Here is a 20,596-nt window from a genome sequence, read left to right on the forward strand (position 1 = left end):
TTCTACACACCAGCTCTGTGACCTTAAACAAGTTGCTTAAATTTCCTACGCCTGAATTTTTCTTTTTTAAAAAATGAGGAGGTTGAAAACAGAATGCCAAATAACAGAAGCTAATATTTTTTGAACCTTTATTGTGTGCCAGGTAGTGTACCAAATTAATGATCACAACTGTTCTATGAGTCAAAAATATAGTGATCATACCTTTCCTGAAATGTGGTAATTGAGGCTTAGAGAACTAGCCTCATGTCCATTGCAAATAGTGATGGACCTGAGATTTGAACCCAGATCTTTCTGAATTCAATGTCTGAGATCTTTCTTGACAACTCTTCAGTGCTCCTATTAGAACTGTCAATTCACTTCCAGATCTGACACTCTATGAATATTGCTAATCAATGATGTGACATGAATATGATGTGAAAAAGTTCAATTTCTTCCCCCAACCACTCTTGCCAATCAAAATCCCACTGTTTTTATTGTGATGGAGATATGATTAATGAAGTCTTTGATTAGCACCTAATTTTTGCAGTATTGTACTCAATATTTTGTGAGAAAAGTTAAAAGCCTAGTCCAAGCATGTAGATCATGGCACATAGTGAGTGTTCATTTAATAATTAATATATTGGGCAGCTTTAGATTTACAAAGTGCATTAACTGATTATTCAACTGACCATCATAACAAAACATTAGTACAGAAAGTGCAGGTACAGCCATCTGTCATCTTGAAAATGAGGATCTATGTATTCAGAAAGGTTAAGTGAGCTGCCCAAGGTCATCCCAAAGTGGAAAATAAAATATGTTCTCCAGAGCAATTCCAAGATTAATACTTTTTCCACTGACCTCAAAACCAAATTCTTTGATTTTTCTAAAAGGATTAGAAATAAAGTTTTCCATACGTAAGTTCAATCCCTTCAGCATGAGTTTCTGCCTCTTCTCAGGAATGTTTAAAATTTATTTCAGTTGCTTATGATTAGAAATTGTGTACAATTTACAAAACTCCACTCATGGCCACTTTAGTATTTCATATATAAAAACTTGAGATTTTTAATTCCTTTTCTTTCTGTTTCTAAATGATATTCTTTCTTCCTAGTAACAGCAGAATTGTTATACTCTATTCAGCCTGTTCAGACCTTCTAATTGTATGCAATAATTTGCCATCTACTGACAGAGTGAAGGTAAAAACTTAAACATATAGAAGACTTTGAGGCTAGGAGGAAAAATTCTTGCCAAACAAACCCAAATTACTATTCTCTGAAATCACAAACCAATGCAACCTCCTTCCAAGAAGGTGCATTGCAAATAAGTGAAACCAATCAGTACCACTATCGATTCTACTGATTACACAAAAGAACTAAAAAAATTAGAGTTCAAGACTCAGAAAAGGCCCAGGAAGAGGGAAAAGGTTGAGAAATCCAAAAAAGAGGCAGATACCAAGAAGCACTTGAGATTATGAATAAATTAATTCAAAGAATGTTAAGTTCGTACAAGGAAAAATGCGGTATGGTTAAAAGGGAGACAAAATGTTTGCTTACGTTTTCCCAGAGTTCCACATAGATAAATAGATAATTACCAGAAGTCTAAAATTCCTAAAAAGAAGTTACCTCAATTTTGTTAAACAAGTCAGAAGTGTCTTAATTTCTTGTGATTATGCATCTTACAGTTTATTGTTTAAAGTTGTCTGCACTATCTATTAGTGAGGGATATTTAAAATCTCACTCTTTTATTTAAAAAATTAATGGTGTCTCACTTGGACTTTCTATCTCAAATGGAACAGTACTTAACAGCTTCATACCAGATCAGGACCATTCAATAATATCAACAAAAAGTAATAACCAGGACACCTAGAGTGCTCTATATGACTCCATACAATCCCAGAATATAAATCACTAGGAAATATAAAATAACATAATATTAAACAAAATGATGATACATTGATTGCTTTTTCTTATTTTAACCAAAGATATCCACATGTATTCTATTCATCCCTTGCCATATAGGTATTTCTTTATGAGTTTCTGCTTACACGTAACCATATTCTTTCTATGAGGACAAATTTTATGCTAATATGGGGCTATGGCTTGTTATACATTTGAGAGAAGTCACGTGCTGGAAAGTGTGCTTCCATCTCACTTTTTTCTTTGTATCTACCACAGAGCTGAGCACATGTTATATAACCAGTATTTGTAAATTAATGAATAAAATAATTTATTTGTTGTAGTATCATATGGATCTCGAGCTCTATTTGGTGTGCTTTCATATGCTATATACTTGCACTGAAATATATTCTAGTTCATCAAAAATATGTTGTCTAAAAATTTTTCCCAAATCATCTAAAGTGTTGCTTTTGCTGTCGGTTTTCAATTATTTTCACCCCACCAAAAACTTGGCAAATTAAATACCATCAAACCCTAAAACACACTTTTTTTTTTGGTATTTTCTTGGGTATGAGAGGATTTACTGTTATCAATCATATATAAATACAAAACCCTATAATTAATATGTCCAGCTTGATTTTTCAGCATATATTTTTAAATAATGATTTTTAACATGAAATGTAATGGAAATTTATGGTTGTTTACATACTTGTGTTTCCTCTGAACAAAAAATTAAAACAAGTTATGCTCATTCATCCCAATAATAATAAGGGATGAATTTACTAATTTGAGAATTGCAAGCAATCAAGTTAAATTTAATTACAAATAATAGCCTGATTGCTTGTTTAATTTTATTCCATGTCTTGACACATTTACTGGTTTTTCTCAAATTATTTCCACAAAAATAAATTAATTGTCAACTTCATTCGTAGTTTTTTTCAAATTCCATGAAATTGAAATTAAACTGACACGGCACTTCAGCATGTCTTACTTAACTTTTACATTTTTCCAGATTTTCTAAAGGATAAAAAGCCATCACACAGAAATTGAATAATACATTTTTCCTTAAAAAATAAATGGCTCTCTACTCCCATTAGAGAAAGTCAAGGCTTAAAATCCTAACCCAAATCTGGTGAAACTCAGACACATGACATTTGAAAATAAGTTATATAACCAAAGAAATATGAAGGAGGTTTGTGAAGAAATTCTAAAAGATACAAATAGTTCTCTTTTTAGAATTCTTGAGGAAAGGAATGCAGAAATTCTCTTTTTACCCTATCTATATTCTGTCTACTTTTCATTGTAGCTATGAGTGGGCCTGACTTTCAGATAATATTAACAATATGCAAGTAATGGCACCAAAATCTGTACCTTGATATCACTTCATAGATCACAAAAAACATCTATAATTTCTGAAAACATAGTAAACACTTGATAGCTATTACTATTGCCATTGGTATTATTTTAGCTATAACAATTTGAAAAAGGGCACCCATTTAGTTTTCAAACTAATACAGCAATTAAATATTGTTTATCTCTTTTATTTCCTAAGGTTCATCTTATTTCCTTTTGGTTGTATACTCAGGTATACGGCATACCTCAGTGTGCTATGACTTAGCTTCTATTAACAAAGCTTCCAGTCAGACTATTAAAGGTCCATGAGCATGTCCAATTTTAAATTTACAAAAAAGTTAGTATCTATTGTACACATTTATTTTCTTTTCACTACCAAAGTTGCTTGTGCTTGTTGTAAAAGTAAAATGAATTCAGAAGTACTTAAAGTATATCACTAAGTTTTCATTCTAAATTCGCTTTAGTTCCATACCCACATGCCCTGCATTCACACTCACATCAAGCAGTCTGGCTTTGGAAATTTCCAGGCCTTATTCATTGTACTATGCCATAATGCCTCTCAACATACATCAGCAATTGGAGGAGGAAGAAGTTATAGGGTTTAGTCATAATTGTGCCAAAGTACTAAGCACCCTCTCTTTTATTGTATGGCTGCAAACCTAACTTTCAAAAGGAAAATAAGTATGAATCTAAAACTCACTATATATATTGTTCACTTTCCTGACCTACTCTCCACCCTATTTGGTAGTCAATTTTAACTAGGCGAACACAAATTGAAACATCATTTATGGGTTTTTTTCTTCATAGCCAACATAAGGCAAGGCAAGTTCTTGGCAGGCAAATTTAGAAGATAATGATTGAGTATTTCCTATACATCAAGCTTGATACTTAGTGCTTTATATTTAGTTTTCACAACAGTCTTATGGGGCAGGTATTATTATCTCAATTTAACAATGAAGAAATTAAATTAAGTGACTCATTCAAAGTCCCTCAACTAGCAAATATGTTAATCAGGATTTGCACTCAAACCTAATTGTATTCATACTATTGCTTAAAAGAGAATTCTTCCAAGAGTTCAAGGAACTTAAATTCCAGAGATAGCTTCACAATTAACATTATAAATTTAAGGTTATGGCTCCACTGTAGGTCACCATTTCATGGAACTACTTTTACTTCCAAAAATACTCTCATATATTACTTCACTGTATCTTACCAATGGTATTTGGCCTGAGCTACACATTCTCAAAAGACCTAAAATTAAGGCTGCACTATCAAATGAAATTATTCATATAATCATTGGGACACACAGGGAAAATGGAAAGAAGATTGTCACTTTATATCTTTAAACTTGTGGCTTATTATACCCCACACGATATGTGTTAAATAGTACACTATGATTTGTTTAACCAAGGAATCGTCTTGTGAATAGTACAAATACATTGCATTGCATTTTCTATGTTTGTGTATGTGTGTGTATACATATGAGGGGGTAGAAATGTTGATTTCTTAAATGTAAATAATAAATATCAAAATAATAATTAATAATTTTGGTATTTTTAGTACACTATATTGGGATATTAAAAAAATAAGATGCTCCCAGGCTTGTTGCAATCTCTGACAAAAATTAGGACTGGAAAATTTCCTCCAACCTCATTGTCTAGTGTCCATTCCATTGTCCCATCCTGATGTTTATGCCATTTACCAAAAACATATTGATTATTGACATTTTGCTCAAAGCCTCTATCATTCTCTACTATGGGTGCCTTAGAACTTGTGCTTGTTTTTAATACCTACCCTTCCAGGAAATATAAATCAGATGACATTGTCACAGAAGAATAAACCATTATGTGTGGACTACATATCTTTAGCAAAGCATTTATTAATGATGTTAGAGGGAAAGATAAAATCACATTTAAACTTTTTATTTTTTGGCTACAAGACATAGCAAGAAATATATTTTAAATGGTAATCCACAGGCTATATGGCTATGTGTAACTAAAATAAAAATTTACAAAACAATATCTACTTTTACTATCATGTAATATACTGACATTTATATTCTACTCTATTCCACTTTATTCTAACCTATATTCACTGTTGATTTCAACTCACTAAATTGGTATTACAAATAACTTATGTGTTATGATACACTTTTTTAAAAAAACACTGACTGGACAATTTCTTTCTTTTAAATTTCATTGTGTATACTATGAAAATCAATGTGGAAAATGTATCATTGGGCTGAAATCTCTCTTTTTAAAGTCCCCTAAAATTAATATATTTGACCATTACATCTCTTGCCAAAACATCTCCTCAACTCAACATTTGAATGTTTGGTAAATCTTTCTGGCGTACTTGCAAATGTGCCAAAATGAGATTTCAAAACTCCCAGTCCTGATGAATTCCAAAGAATTGTCTTTCATACATAAGGCTACAACATTTAAAAATATGTTCTGCTCTTAAAAAATTCGTACCATATTGCTTCCTGCTATTATTGGTATCTGAAGGACAGAGTGTGGAGTCTGCAGTGGAGATGTAAATAGAAACTACCAGGCACAGTCTGTACTTATCATCAGACTCATGGAAAGGTCTTCTATGAGGTCAACTTGCTGCCACAGCCCTCCTCCTTAATTTGTTTTCTTTTTACTGTAATTAACTCATTCTATTGGAACAAGGAAAGGTGCTGCTTTCAGGCTAATTTTTAGATAAACTACTTCATTCATGGTCCCTGCTGCTACTTTTTCAGATAGTTATTAAAACTTTCAGCAGATTGTTTAGAAAGATTGGTGCCATTGAGATAAAGGGGAAAAGAGTAAAGCAATGCAATGAGGAGGTAATAAAATGGTTAAAAAAAAAAAAAGGATTTGAGAAATAATCTCTAACAGTGATATGGAAACAAAGATTAACAGGAATCTTGAGTTCCGAGACCCAATTGTGCAACTAATTATGTGACAAGTTCAAGTTACTTGACCTTTCCGTCTTTGTTTTTTCAACTGTAAAATAAAGAAGTTAGATTGAATACTCTGCTTGCCTAAGACCATTTCAGTGTTAACACTGCAAAGCTAACAGTAGTTTGTGTCTGAATTATTACCATGATCTTCCCAAAATTTGTCTCAATTCTCAAAACTATTCAATTCCTGAAGAAACAAAATGAAATCCCTTTAAAAAGTATTCAATTGGTTCTGTAGAGACATTTCTTATCTCTCCAAGCTAAAACGTTGTCTTGGTATAATCACAATTAGTAGAAATAGTGAAATGGGAAAAGTGTGCTTCTACTTTTTAGAAGTCAAACAAGCACATTAACTAGGAACCACATTGAAGCTCTTTCAACCAAAGCTGGATTGTTATTACATTTTTAAGCAAATAATTGAGAGAAAGCCATATCATAACCTAAAACTGGTACAGAATTGCAATCTGTAGGTTAATTTGGTGACAATATTTTTAATGATGTATGTCACTAGTACAACTTACTGGTACATTTTTGCCCCAAAGCATCATTGACATGTTTTTCTGCTAGAATAAATTAACATTCCTGTATCATTAGACAGAAATAACAAATTCAAGAACCAATGCAAACAAAAAGGGGAGTGGGGTGTGAACAGCTTTTTACAATTAAGGGAGGCATTGTCACACCTCATTTTTATAAAGAAGCAAGATTGTGAAAATTACAAATGCCTGCTATTTGGCCACATGCTATATATTCATAAATAGTGAAGTAGGTACTATTTTAAACCAAATTAATTTATTCAGCACATAATCTTTGAGCACCTATCATTTGCTAGGCACTGTGACAGGCCCTGGGGATATACAGTAGAGTTTCAACTATGGTCAGGAAAAATAGTGAAGCGTGAAATCCTGTAAGTCACCCAAAAAGTACGACATATGTGATTTTGTATATAAAGTCCAGTTCAATATTTTCTCAATGAAGTTGAGCTAGATCAAGGGGAAAAATGTAATAATGAAATATATTCAAGTGCCTGACTCTTTAAGACATTAAAACTTTAAGGGAACTATCAATCTCTAGCCACAGGAGTATGGGTGAAGCATTTTAAATTTTCCCTCTTGTCTACCACATTTATTCTGTTTTATTTCATATTTAAACCTCAAAAATATTACTGTATAATAATAAATTTATTTTGTTTTGATTTTTAAGTTTAAACATAGCAGTAGTATGCCATTTTGGAGGAGGGGGTTACAGACTGAAGTCAGAGGGACAAATATGCTTATACCGAACTCCTCCACACTGGAAGCATTTATTATTGCTCATAGTAATGCTCAGCTGGGTAATGTTGATGGCTTCAGCTGGACTTGATTACATGATTGCAATTAGCTGTGGGTCAGAATGACCATTGTGTTGATCTTCATGGTTAAAGACAACAGGTCTAAGATGGATTCATCTGGAAAACCTGTGTGCTTTCATCCTTCATATGGTGAAGATAGGGTTCCAAGACAGACTAGGAAGGAAGTTCTCATTTTGACTAAGATCTATCGGCCAAAGCAATCAGAAGGCCAGTGCTGCATGACAGTGAAAGAGAATTACCAAGTTATAAAGCAAATAATGTGAATATAGGGGGACCATTAGTGGGAGTCATCAGTGTAATCAATTTGCCACACCCCTAAACAGACCAGCAGCATCAATCCTCTGCCCTAATGGGCATATGTAACAAGGTTTGCAAAAGTACTGAGGCAAAGGACACCTAAATTTTCTTAGAGCACAGAGAGTTCTGACTGGACTGATTCCTTCAAAAGGAGTGAAATTTTTCTTCTGAGTCATTGTATGTTCCTTTCCTTTACCCAGTTGAAAAGCTAATTTGGTCTGCTCTTTAAAAAATGTATTCTTTTTTTCTTCTTCTTTTGTTTTTTACACTATGAATCTCTTTGCCTAGAAGTTCTAGGCAGAATTTTTGTGTAATACAACAAGCCACAGTAAATATTTAGTCATGTAATCTGTAAAAAACCCATAAATCACAGGAAATTGCAAGTATAAGAGATTAACATTGAAGCTGAAACCCGGGTCTCCTATTGTCTCCTCTGAAATTCTGTGATAGCCTACACTTTCTTGAAGGAACAACTGGTGGTAGGTGTGACACAGGATTATCAGGTTTAAGTATAAAATATATGGGAAATTGGAGAGATAAAGTGTTTTTGAAAGTAGGACTACATCTTTTCATAGATTTCAATGGCTCATGTGAAAGCATTTAGACATTTCCGTGCTCTTCAAGAAGAGGAATATCAACTGAGCAAAGGAGAATAATTATAAGGACAAGGGATAAATTAGGTTTGCCAATTTATCTAGGGCTAGAGAGGATTACCCCAACCCAGCCAGAGAAAGAGGCTGAAGTAAGAACTGACATCATCATTTCATGGAAGATTCCACAGAGACTTCCTGAAAAGCCAAGCAATGGAAAACCAGGCATAGCCTTGGAGAGTTTCCACAGTACCCAACATATCTGTGTTTTGTGTGACTCAAGCACTTTTCTTATCCTGGAGGTGAGTTTTACCCTGTGAAAAGTCCTGCCATGCCACTCCTATACTGATAAACTGTAAAGCTTAATTCCATATAACCTCATTATCTATATACTTGTTTGGGATCAAAGCAAGATAAATACTTCTTGACATAACCACATAAAACAGTAAGTCAAGGGGTATTTCCTCCAATCTTTGAATGGTCAATTTTAAGGTTTGTTCTCTCCTGAATCCTGATGGTACCACCCAAATATTTTGCCTGAATTTGGCAATCCAATTTTTATTGTCTTATTTTTTTGCCCATAAACACAATGTTTTCTTGTTACTGTTATATTTCAGTAGGTAATTTATGCATTTAATAGACAACTTCAAGTGTATGTATGTAAAAGTTGTACATGAAAAGTGTTCTACCTTATTCCCTGACTACTTAGATTTCCTCCCAGAAGGAACAACTGTTAGCAGTTTTGTTCTTCTCTGAGAACAATTCTATTACTATGCAATCAAATGGTTTATATAAAAACCACTTTTAGACAAATAAAATATCTTATATAGAACTGTACCTTGATTTTTTTCACTCGAAATGATCTTGGAGATCATTATTATTATCTCATTATCTATAGAGTGCCTCATTCATTTTAATAGCTACATAATAATGCATAGTGTGAATGTATCATAATTTACTTCACTAGATTGCTAGATTACCATTGGTGTACATTTAGATTTTAAAATAACACTTTAGACTAGTAAAAGCCAGCGGTCATGACTATGAGTTTCCCTTATTGCACAATCTTGCATTAATATCCCACCACCAGTAGTGACCAAGCTCTACTCGTCTGAAGCTAGAAGGAAGTCCCCATTAAATTTATGACTTATTTGAGACAAACCAAAACATACCTTTACACTTGGCCTTTTTCAAACATATTTTTTATTTCTCATATCCTCATATTTCCTCATGCCCTTCCCTAAAATCTCTCCCTAAATTTTCACCATCAGAATGCTACTTATTTAAATTAAACTGTCAAATTCCATTTCCTTTTCTAAGATTTCCACTATGACCCCCGAACCACAGAGGAAGAGATGATTTTTTTTCCTGCTAATTTACTTTAGAGACATATTTGTAACTTTGTGTCATCTTGAATTATTGTTATATAAGTATTCACACATGCCTCATTTCCTTTGCCAGATTGCAAGTCCATTGAAGGTTATGATATATAAAACACAGCTGTCCTTCACAGGATTATCAGAGGGTCATGCATATATTTGTGCTTAATAATATGTGTTGCATAAATATATCCTCAGGTCGTGATTCTTATGGATTCTGCTAAATTATAACAGTACACTAAACTAGAAGTCAGTAGCTATGGGCCCTACTCCTGGCTCTAAAATTATTATTAGGTAAATATTAAGTGAATTATTTAAACTCTTAAAGACTTTGTATTTTAAGGTAGGAATAAAATATACAGGTTCTCTGTATCATTGGCTCGTTGTGAGAATCAAATGAAATGGTGGTTTTAAAACAAAAATCTCAGCACTAGAAAAAATGCAAAGGTCTCTGAATCCAAACTTCTATCCATTGAATCCAAACTTCTATCCATTGTTCAAAATCTTTCCATATTAACATCCTTCTAGGTAAACTATCAACTAATACATGGAAATGTCTAGATATAGAGAAGTCTCAATCCATATAGAATCCAGTTTTTTTTGCAGCTCTGAATATTATTAATGAGTGGCTATACAGTATAATTCATGATATTATACCACTTGATAATGAAAATTTTCCTATATCTGATTGGTGATTGGCTCCCAACCTTTCAAGTGGGGTGAAGCAACTTAACCCCTCACTGTACAGGATTAGATTGTTTGGACCACAATGATATATTATTGAAAAATTTTAAAAATCTCAATAAATATAATAATTCAATGATTTATAAAAAGTGTTTTTATATCTTCTTCAGTATTTTACAGTGCTTAATATATGCACTTTGTTGTCCTAGAACGAGCGTTGCATAACAAATGAGTTTCACCACTGGGGTCACTTAACCTCTTCAGGTCAAACCAAGCCTATCTCAAAGAGTCCTGGTCAAAAAGTAACAAATATTGTATACAAAAGCATATTTAAAACACCATAAACAACAAAGCACTAATTATTATTTTGACTGTTATAAAACATCAGTCAGATTTTTCCTTCCTCATTATTCTTTGAGCATAAAGAAGCAGTAAATTTCAAAGCACACCTATTTTGAATTGTTAAAAATTATACATCCCAAATATGTTCTATACAAAAGTAAAACTAATTTATTCTTATCTCCATTTCAGAGTTGACTATTCACTCCATTGAAAATAGTTGTAAGACTAAACTATTTACTGATTCTCTATAGCAGCATATCTGGGCTTGAACTTGCTACCTTTAATCCTATATGCATTTATGTGCACGTTTCTTTATCAAAAACAGTAAGCAGTTGGAGAAACCTTAAAATGTTAAAAATGTGAGGTGTTCAGTGAAGATCTAGAAACTTAAAAACTTCTAGGAACAAATATCAAAAACCATCATTATAGCAGAGTTACTATATAGCAGAAGTACAGTACAGTATCAGTACAGCGGAAGTAAATAATGTAATAAATAATTTTTAAAAATTCTATTTCACCAAATCATGAACACACAAACCCTAATATTAGCTTAAATCTGTCTCTCTAGTTATCTGCCATCCATTCCCTTCTTATAGTACTGGTATAACTGGGGCAACTCAAAATATCCAAAATATTTAATAAAATAGTTTAGTCTTCCAAAACCTGAAATTTTAACCAGGAAGTTGCCGTGTGCGTAAGACATACTCAGTGGATGTAAAGGAAACTTACCTTCTGTGTGCACAGCTGACACATAAGTCCAGTTGTACCTCTTCACTATGTCCACCATGGCTCGTGCCTGCTGGGCATCTGAAGGCACAACCCTCATGAAGTACTTGAACAGAGTCTTGTCACTCAGATCCATGCTGGTTGCTGAGTAAGCAATCTGAGGTATGTTGAAAAGCTGGAGCAAGTTCTGGACCTGAATGGCCACAGAACTGGAGCCAGGCCCAATGACCCCTACTATGGGCTTCTTGGAACGGAAGGAAGAAGAAGAGCCATCCACACAGCGTACCAAGCCCTCTTCCTCTTCTGAAGAAATGAGTGAATCTCTTATGAACTCAATGCTCTGCTCTAGGGCCACAGCCGAATGCCAGCAGGAATCCCTTATCTCACAGCCCAGTGTGATGTTGGGCAAGAGTGTGGGGTCTGAATTGATTCTTTCCAGGGTGTGCAGCATGGCCTCCACTCTTTGAATGCCATACTGTTCACGGACTGCCCCACACTTCCTCTCGTGAACTTTGTCCACGGTAGGCTGGTGGTGGACAGAAAAGAGAGCTCCGATAATGATGTCTCCTGGCATGTGAGCCACCACCCTCCTCTCATTGGACTGTGCACTCCCACGGACATCTTCTTTCAATAGCAGGACTGACAGGATCAACAGAAGGACCATTTTAGGAAAGGAGTTCAAGCTAATAAAGATAGCATGGTGGGAAAATTTAGTGGAGTTCTGATACATACAATCAAACAACGTCCTACGTTGAGTGGCAAACCAAGGAATCAGCCAGCAATTTAGATGCGTTCTCTAAAGGACCACCATGTCCCCAGGTACCATTTAGTTAGAGGTATCCATGCAATCATGATCTTCAAAACCTGAAAAGAAAAAATAGCATAGGTCTTTAACAACATAAGTGTGACTAGTTTGGGGAAACTCTAAAGGTCTATGCTAGCAGAGAAAGAAAGCGTTTTGATGGTGTTTATAACACAGAAAAAAGAATACAAAAATTTTCCTGACTTTCCTTTGTCTGTCTCCTTTGTGATTTGATGAAGCAGATGATGTAGCTTCTTGACCCTGCCTAGCTTAGATTAATATTTTTTATTTGTTCATCTGGAGTACACAAAACCAAATCTTATCTGTGGCAAGCAGAACTGTACTCTGAGGTAGAGGTAAGACAAAATATCCCAAAAGCAAAGTGATGCCATGAACAGAAAACCCTCGGAAGTATGAAACCCAAAATATTAAACATTGGTGACCTCTAGGTGATGGGATAGTGGGTAATTGTTTAATTTTCACAATGCCTTTTGTTTCTTTCCAGATTTTTAGCATTGATCATGTATTAATTATGCAATTACAAAAATAATGTCATCTTTCTAAAAAATCCCTATATACCTCCTCTCCAAATGTAATGTAAAGCAAGGTGAATAATCTTATCAAGAATAAATAAGTATTGTGTCTAATTAACATATAATATATAACAAAGAAAATGAAGAGAGGTGAGTATTTCAAGTTAAATGAACTGTAGGAGAGAAAGAAGAAGGTTGGGATATTACAGTGTGAAATGTCTCTGAAATAGGCAACAAGGAATAATGAAATGAGCACCAATCTTTGGAGAAAAGAATATTTAGCTTCAAAACCCCATTTTGCAATAAGAAGTAAATTGTTTAACGTCTTAGTACTGGAATTTCCTCGTTTGAAAAATGAGGATAATATGGGCTAGAGTTCCTCTTATGGGGATCAACCTAAGATAACAACCATGCAAATGCTTTGTAAATTAAATAGGAATGTATACATTCAAGACATGATCTTTTTTGTTATCTAATTTCCAAGGGCATTCTATGGCTAGATGGTGAGGACAGAAAATTCTCTGGCAACCCACTTGGTCCTCCAGAGAGTCTTCAAAGTATTTACAGTCTTGTAATAAAATTCACAGTAATCAGTCCTCTAGCTCCAATCCAGAAAAACATTTCCACATCGCTAAGGCACAAACGGTGGAAAGGATGTATGTTAGGAACTATCCTTCCAAGTAGAAATTTGATATAGCTATGAATACAGTTATTTAGTTCAACTTAAATTTCTGGGAAGAGGAAATTTTGTCCCAAGTTTCCTACAGCAAGTTCTAGCATAATTTATAAAATAGAACTGACAAATTAATGATTTAGGTTATTTAAAGAGATTGTATAAGAGACTTATTTTGTGTGTTATCATCTCTACCAGCCAAGAATCTCAAGTTGTTTTAAAGTGACTAGCTCCCTAAACTCTACCTTTGAAAGACAGGTGATGTTTCTTCAGGAATTTATGCAATTATCATGCTTCTACACGAATACTAATGGCTTCAAACTCATCAGATCTGCAAAAATTCCAATCCAGACACAAAATGAATATAATTTGAATCATATTTATCACTCCTACCCTCATTTTCACTGTTTCCTTCTACTGTTTCCTATGGCAACAGAGAAAGGCTGCCTCTGTATAGTTTCAAACACCAAAATAAAAAAAGAAAAACTCATCAAACAAATAGATGTTCCATAATAACTAGGAGTTTGGCAATATATAGGAAAAAATGGTATGAAAGTTGACATAATAGACAAGGGGAAAGGAAACAAAGACTGATGTTAATTTTCTCATTGGTAAATTATCTGAATATTCTCAAACCTTCCTTTCACTTTCCTTAGACCAAAGACCTAGGGAATAATTCTTATTCTCATGATCATATGAATTCTACTTAAGTAAAAAAAAAACTGAAATAAAAGTAAGCACAATTTGTTATTAAATTCAGAATGTTAGTGAGCAAACCCAATAAAAAAAAGAACCAATTTTTTAATATAGGAACATCAAAGTGATATGAGAGACTAGAAGTGGCCTATGAAACTAATGAAACTAAAATATCAATCCCATACATTTTATTTGTTAGAGTTATTTTAGGAAAGCCCTATACATTGGGACATGGTATGCATACAGAAACACTGAAAGATTGTCTTCTGAATATATGCTAAATTAATTAACTCATTTAACAAAGATTACCTACTGAGTGGAAGAGTCTAATGTAACAAAGATGTTCAATGATGTACATTGATGAGTATGATCATGATCTTTCATTGAGCACCCATCATGTCCCAGCCATCTATTCATTAACTCATTTAACACATATTTATGCCATGCATATGATATGACTGTCTCCTGGAAATTGAATATTTAAGAGTAAACGACATATGCATGCTCCCTGTATTCATGGCCCTTATGAATCAGTACTCTAAAGGGTGACTTTAGCTGAAACCCGATGAATGCAAAGAACAATGAAGATAAGAAAAAAGAAGCCAGTAATATAAAAAGTGTGGCTGGGACATGAAGAATGGGAGGGGTGGTGGTACAAGATGAGGTTTGAAAGATAAGAAAAAGCCCATGTAGGCGCTCGTAGAATTTTAATGTTAAGCACAACAGAAGGCCATTGAGAAGATGTAAGCAAATAATTGGCACCATTCAGTCTTAGAAAGGCTTATTCTGGCTGCCCATTGTTCTGGATAATAGATTGGAGAAATCTTATTAGGAGACTCTTGTAATAATCTAGTAAGGGATGATAGTGGTTTGGCTAGGATTGGTGACAGTGAATGTAGAGAGAAGTGGACATGATCAGACATATTTTCCAAATAGAATCAACTGGACTTGCTGATGGACTGGATGTGTGTAGCAAGTAGGGATAGGAATCAGGGTCTACTCCTAAGCTTCTAGTCTGAAAATCTAGTGCATTTTTACATCATTAATAGAGATGGGATAGGCTAGTACATAAACAGATGAGGGGTGGAATAAAATCAATGATTTTCTTTTGAATATGTTAAATTTGAGATGTTTTTGATGCAATCAGGTACAGGTATCAAGCAATAAAGTGGATATACAAGGCTCGAATCAGAGGAGAGCTTTGGGTTGGAGATGTAAATCAAAGGCCACCAATATATAAAATCTTTGGAATGCATGCAATCACCTGAAGAGCAAGTATAAATATGGGAAAGGTGGAGCTAAGAAGTAAGTCCTGCTGAAAGGCCAGCTTTGGGAAAGAGCAGCTAAGAAAAGGAGACAACCCAGAAAGTAAGAAAAGAAAATAAGAGCATATAATGCCAAGGAAGGCAAAGGTAATGTCTTAGGCACTTTATATTCAGAGACATATCCAAGGCTTCTATGTTGCAGAGAAAAAATACATCTGGTTCCCATGCATGATATTATATTTGATGTGCATTGTAAACCTTAAAGATGCATGACATAATAGTTCCCTATGTGTGTGTGGGGGGGGCATATATGTATGAATAATCCTCATAACAACGCTGAGATGTAAGTGCAGGATTAGTATCCCATATCCAAAAAACTTGGGACCAGAAGTGTTTCAGATTTAAGAATTTTTTTCAAATTTCAGAATGTTTGCACTATACTTACTTGCTGGTTGAGCATCCTAAATCTGAAAATGCTAAATTTGAAATGCTCGGGGAGGAGCCAAGATGGCAAACAAGAAAAGCCACCAGTCAGAATGTCTCTGCAAAAAATACGAATTTTAGAAGAAAGAGAAAAAAATAAGCTAGCAGAGAAACATAGATTGGGTGAGGATCCGAAGGAAGAGTGCCTGAAACTACAGGAGACTCCACAGGAAGACGTTGCGGAGGAGAACTGGAAGGAGAAAGGTCCCGAGAGGCTTGGAGACCAGTGACAAGGGTAGGTGGAGCAGATAACTTCCCCTTCCCTTGCATCTCGGACTGCTGGTGAGCTCCTGAGCGGCTGGACAGACCTGCCGACACCAGTCCAGAGACGGCTGCCGCCAGTTAGCAGTAGCCTCTTGCGGACTCAGCGCCGGGCTCCAAGCCCCACAGGGCACCACCCCGAGTGCAGACCCGAGCCTATCGGCAGATGCCATAGTGCTCCATTCTTTCCTTCCCCCTCCCTACTCGTGGATGCCAAGAGAGACAATTTAGCCATCACACAGAGGCATCTCCAAGGAACGGGACCTTTCCTTTTGGGGCCCTACAGCAGACTGAGGGGTACTGAGACTGCGAGTTCCCTACCCGCCAGCCCTCCCAGGTGCTACTTGCCTGGGGACTACAGGAGAGTGGGGAAAATCCCGAGGAGGAGTGAAATCGATCCAGCTTGGGCACCCTGTAGGTGATTCAAGACCAGCACCCCTTCCCCCGGCAAGGTCACGGATTGATCTCCAGGGTCCAGGGGACAGGCCTGCAGACCAGACCCAGTACACCCAGGTCAGGATCGCACTGCCCTGGGGCACAGAAGAGAAATCTGTGAAGGAGCCTACTGAGGAGAGTGCGCCTTCAGGGGCAGATCAGTGTGCCGGAGCCGTAACCCTCCTCCCAAAAGAGGGCTGTGCTCCCAGCTCAGGATACAATCTGGTAGAGAACCTTCCGGCCCACGTCACAGCCAGGGGAGATCCATCAGCCAGAGTTCCCACTTGCTGGCAGAGGCCTGGGAGAGGCCATGGAAAGGGGAAGAGTGGAGGGGAGCAAGACCTGCTCCAGAGTGCGAGTCTTGGACAGCCCCAACCCCCAAGCCCAGACTTTCAGCTGAGTGGACCCATTTCAGCCCCTCCCGGCAGCTTTCCACAGAAACAAAGAGTAGACCTTTGACCCTGCTAGCAGCAGTTGTGGAGCCTGAGGGCAGGTTTGCCCAGCCCCCCCACCCAGATTCACTCCTGGTCCTGCCCCCACCGAGGTGGAGAATAAGGACACACTTGGAAATCCCAGGGCCCCACCCACCACCCGAGCCACAAGAGGGCCTCTCTAGAGGAATAAGAGCTAGCTACAGGACCCAGAAACAGCACTGCAGATCGCTCCTCCCTGTAAGTGCCACCAACTGACAAGGAGGTCATCCTGCACACTGTTTGACTGCATCTACTGATTCATCATAAAGGGTGTGGTCGAATCTCACCCACAAACACCACCTACTGGATCAGAGACTAAACAGGGCGTGTCATTATCCAAACGAAAATCTAAGGGCAAGGAGGAACAACTGATCCAGATAGGAAGGAACCAGCAAAGGAACTCTGGAAGTATGAAGACTCAAACGGAAAGCATACCCCCAAAGAGGAATAACAGCTCCCCAGCAATGGACATTAACCAAACTCAGAACACTAAAATGACAGAAGAAGAATTTCGAACATGGATTGTAAGAAAACAGAATGGTATGCAAGAAAAAATGGATAACCAACACAAAGAAACAACAAAAAAAATCCAGGAATTGGAAGAAAAATTCACTAAAGAAATTGAAATATGAAAGAACAGTCAACCGACTGCCTGGAAATAAAGGACTTATTCAGGGAACTATAAAACACCATGGAATGCCTCAAGAAGAGGGTGGATCAAACAGAAGAAAGAATCTCAGAGATTGAAGACAACTCCTTCTGATTAAATAAGTCAGTGAAAGAAATCGAGAAGAAAATTAAGAGAAAAGAAATAAGCCTACAAGAAATGTGGGATTATGTGAAAAAACCGAGGGTGATAGGGGTTCCGGAAGGTGAAGAAGAAAATACCCAAGGGCTAAATAAGCTATTTGAAGAATTAATACAGGAGAATTTTCCAGGCCTTCCGAAAAACTAGATATACAGGTACAAGAAGCTCAACGGACCCCATGGAGATTCAATGCAAATAGGAAGACACCACATCACACAGTCATCAGATTGACCAAAATAGCCACTAAAGAGGCCCTTCTACGAGCTGTAAGGCGAAAGAAACAAGTAACATACAAAGGAGAGCCCATCAGAATAACTCCAGATTTCTCAACTGAAACCCTACAAGCAAGAAGAGACTGGGGCCCCATTCTCACTCTTCTGAAACAGAATAATGCCCAGTCTAGAATCTTGTACCCTGCAAAACTAAGTTTCATATATGGAGGAGAAATAAAGACATTCTCAGATAAGCAAAGACTGAGGGAATTCACCAAGACAAGACAAGCTCTCCAGGAAGTACTCAAAACAGAATTACACAAGGATCAGCACAATAAACACTCTCGAATGTGAAACCACTCAAAAGTTAGAGATCAAAGGCTACATTCCACAATAGCTCAAGAGAGAAAACAAAACAACAAAATGCAACCCAATAGAATGAACAGTAATTCACCCCACTTATTGGTTCTCTCAATAAATGTGAATGGTTTTAATTCCCCTCTCAAGAGACATAGACTGCCTGAATGGATAAAAAAAACAAGCCAAGCATCTGCTGTGACCAGGAAACGCATCTAACCTGCAAGGATGCATTTAGACTCAAAGTAAAGGGGTGGAAAACAATATTTTAAGCAAATGGAAGCCAAAAGGCTGGTGTGGCAGTTTTGATCTCAGACAACTTGGTTTCTAAATCAACAAAAGTAATGAAAGACAAAGGGGGTCACTATATAATGGTAAAGGGTACAGTTCAACAAGAAGACATAGCAATTCTAAATATGTATGCACCCAAATTAGGTGCACCCAGATTCGTAAAACAAATTCTGCTTGATCTAAACAAATTGATAGACAGCAACACCATAACAGTCGGAGACTTCAACACCCCACTGACAGCACAGGACAGATCCTCCAAACTGAAAATTAACAAATAAATAATGGACCTAAACATAACTCTAGAACAAATGGGCTTAACTGACATTTGCAGGACATTCTACCCAAAAACCACTGAATACACGTTCTTCTCATCAGCTGTTGGGACATTCTCTATGATTGACCATATTCTAGGACACAAAGCATGTCTCAAAAAATATAAAAAAATAGAAATCATACCATGCATCTTCTCATATCACAGTGGAATAAAAATAGAAATCAACCCCAACAGAAACTCTCATCTCTACACAAAGTCATGGAAATTAAACAACTTTCTGCTGAACAATTCCTTCATAAACGAGGAAGTAAGGATGGAAATCAAAAGATTCTTTGAATTAAATGACAAAGGTGACACAAGTTATCAACATCTGTGGGACACAGCCAAAGCAGTCCTGAGAGGAAAGTTTATTTCCATAAATGCCTATATCCAAAAGTCAAAAAGATCACAAATAGACAACCTAATAAATCGACTCAAAGAACTGGAAAAAGAAGAACACAACAACCCCAAACCCAGCAGAAAAGGGAAATTAATAAGATCAAATCAGAACTAAATGAAATTGACAACAGGGAAACTATACGGAAAACTAATAAAACAAAAAGTTGGTTCTGTGAAAAAATAAACAAAATTGACACACCTTTGGCTAAACTAATCAAAAACAGAAAAGAAAAATCCTTAATAAGCTCCATCGGGAACAAAAAAGGAGAAGTTACAACTGATGCCATGGAGATTCAAGATATAATTTATGAATATTACAAAAACCTTTATGCACATAAACTGGAAAATGTGGAGGAAATGGACAAATTTTTAGAAACACACAGCCTCTCTAGGCTCAACCAGGAAGAAATTGAATTCCTCAACAGACCAATATCAAGGACTGAAATTGAAACAGCAATAAAAAACATTCCAAAAAAGAAAAGTCCTGGACCAGATGGTTTCACACCCGAATTTTACCATACCTACAAAGAAGAACTGGTGCCTATCCTGTAGAAATTATTCCACAGCATCGACAAGGATGGATTCCTCCCCAGCACATTTCATGAAGCCAACATAACTCTGATACCAAAACCAGGAAAGGACACAACAAAAAAGGAAAACTACAGACCAATATCCCTTATGAATATACATGCAAAAATTCTCAACACAATTCTAGCTAACTGAATCCAGGTGCTTATTAAGAAAATAATCTATCATGACCAAATGGGCTTCATTCCAGAGATGCAGGGATGGTTCAACATATGCAATCTATAAACATAATCCACCACATAAAAAGAAGCAAAAACAAAAACCGTATCATTCTCTCGATAGACACAAAAAAAGCATTTGACAAAATTCAATACTGTTTTTGATAAGAACGCTTAACAAAATAGGCATAGATAGGGCTTACCTAAAAATGATACAAGCCGTTGATGACAAACCCACAGCCAACATCATACTGAACGGGGAAAAATTGAAAGCATTCCCACTTAGAACTGGAACCAGACAAGGTT

The 20,596-nt window shown here is 36.2% G+C and overlaps 1 protein-coding gene across 1 annotated transcript in view; it reads right to left on the reverse strand.

The window, feature by feature from the left end:
- The window catches only part of GRM5 (glutamate receptor, metabotropic 5), a 590,374-nt gene that overhangs the window by 549,945 nt on the left and 19,833 nt on the right, over window positions 1-20,596 (reverse strand). The window contains exon 2 of the mRNA XM_012641786.1: window positions 11,547-12,407. Within this exon, the coding sequence (XP_012497240.1) occupies window positions 11,547-12,273 (727 nt within the window). The 5' untranslated portion in view covers window positions 12,274-12,407. The remainder of the gene's footprint in view (window positions 1-11,546; window positions 12,408-20,596) is intronic.

Source organism: Propithecus coquereli, unplaced genomic scaffold, assembly GCF_000956105.1.
Source record: "Propithecus coquereli isolate 6110/MARCELLA unplaced genomic scaffold, Pcoq_1.0 Scaffold170, whole genome shotgun sequence".
NCBI lineage: Eukaryota > Metazoa > Chordata > Mammalia > Primates > Indriidae > Propithecus > Propithecus coquereli.